Raw genomic sequence first — 895 nt, 5'->3', positions numbered from 1 at the left:
TCCCAACCACTGTGCCACCAGGGAAGCCCCTACTTTTTTTTTAAAAACTGCTTTATTAACTTCACAGTATATAATGAACATCTCTCCATACAATAAGTAAAACTCTCCTGCTGACAGAAACTTACAGATTGGGTCAAAAACACAATATTCAATTAGAAGCTGGAAGTAGGAGACCCGCAAGAAACAAGTAACACCAAAAGGTTTACAACAAAGGTACGTCACAAACATGTAAGTTAAGGAAGCAGGTGTGTCTCCCTATTAACTTCAGGGAAAAACATCAGGATTCAAGGCATAAGGCAAAACTCATCACGATGGTCATGGTGAGGGAGGTCCGTGCTAACTGCCCACAGACTGCTTTTCCCTCAGCTTTTCCATCAGCTCCCTCACCTCCTCGCCAATCCTTTCCATATTCTCCTCTCTCATCCTTGCCTGTGGTTCTCCAAGCCTCTGAGTCGTGTCCCGTATATAGTGCAGGATGGGCTGCCTAACATGCAACTGCGTAGGAACTGCCTAGGAAAGTTCTATGTCTAACATGGAACTTTCCTCCAGGTACACGATATTCACCAGCTTCCAAAGGGAGGACCAAAGGCTCTCTTTTATTAGCATCTTGTTCCTTTTCATCCTTTTTTTCATTCTCCTGGTTGGCATTTTCCATGCTGAGATTTCTTTTTTACTGCTTGTTCCTCTTGCGACACCATTGCTTCTGGGCTGTCCTTGCTGTCTCCTCCTCCCGATTCTCTCGCTGCTTCACTGAAACCTACAGACCTGCAGAAGCTTGGGGTTGGGGCAGCGGGGTGCTGCAGCCAGGCGGTTGGCCCCTTCCCGGCCCCTTGTTTATTTTTTAAGCTAGTTGAGTTGACGTTTCCTATCACGTGCAGCTTAGAGCTTCGATATT

At 46.1% G+C, this 895-nt stretch overlaps 1 protein-coding gene across 1 annotated transcript; it reads right to left on the bottom strand.

Annotated features, from left to right (window-relative positions):
• Positions 1-336: 336 nt before the first annotated feature.
• On the bottom strand, positions 337-655 carry LOC114891238 (protein BEX2-like). Its single transcript, XM_029215412.1, has 2 exons — positions 540-655; positions 337-505 (listed from the first exon to the last, which is right to left on the bottom strand). The coding sequence occupies exons 1-2, from the start codon at positions 653-655 to the stop codon at positions 337-339; spliced, it is 285 nt and encodes a 94-aa protein (XP_029071245.1).
• Positions 656-895: the final 240 nt, after the last annotated feature.

This window comes from Monodon monoceros, unplaced genomic scaffold (assembly GCF_005190385.1).
Source record: "Monodon monoceros isolate NGI ecotype Baffin Bay Population unplaced genomic scaffold, NGI_Narwhal_1 Super_Scaffold_11, whole genome shotgun sequence".
Taxonomy (NCBI): Eukaryota; Metazoa; Chordata; class Mammalia; order Artiodactyla; family Monodontidae; genus Monodon; species Monodon monoceros.
This window is presented reverse-complemented; position numbering and strand designations above follow the sequence as displayed.

Coding starts and splice junctions, on each gene's coding strand:
- LOC114891238 (XM_029215412.1), bottom strand. CDS start 655: ATGGAAAATGCCAACCAGGAGAATGAAAAAAAGGATGAAAAGGAACAA. Junction 506..539: donor TATCGTGTACCTGGAGGAAA/GTTCCATGTTAG, acceptor TTCCTAGGCAGT/TCCTACGCAGTTGCATGTTA.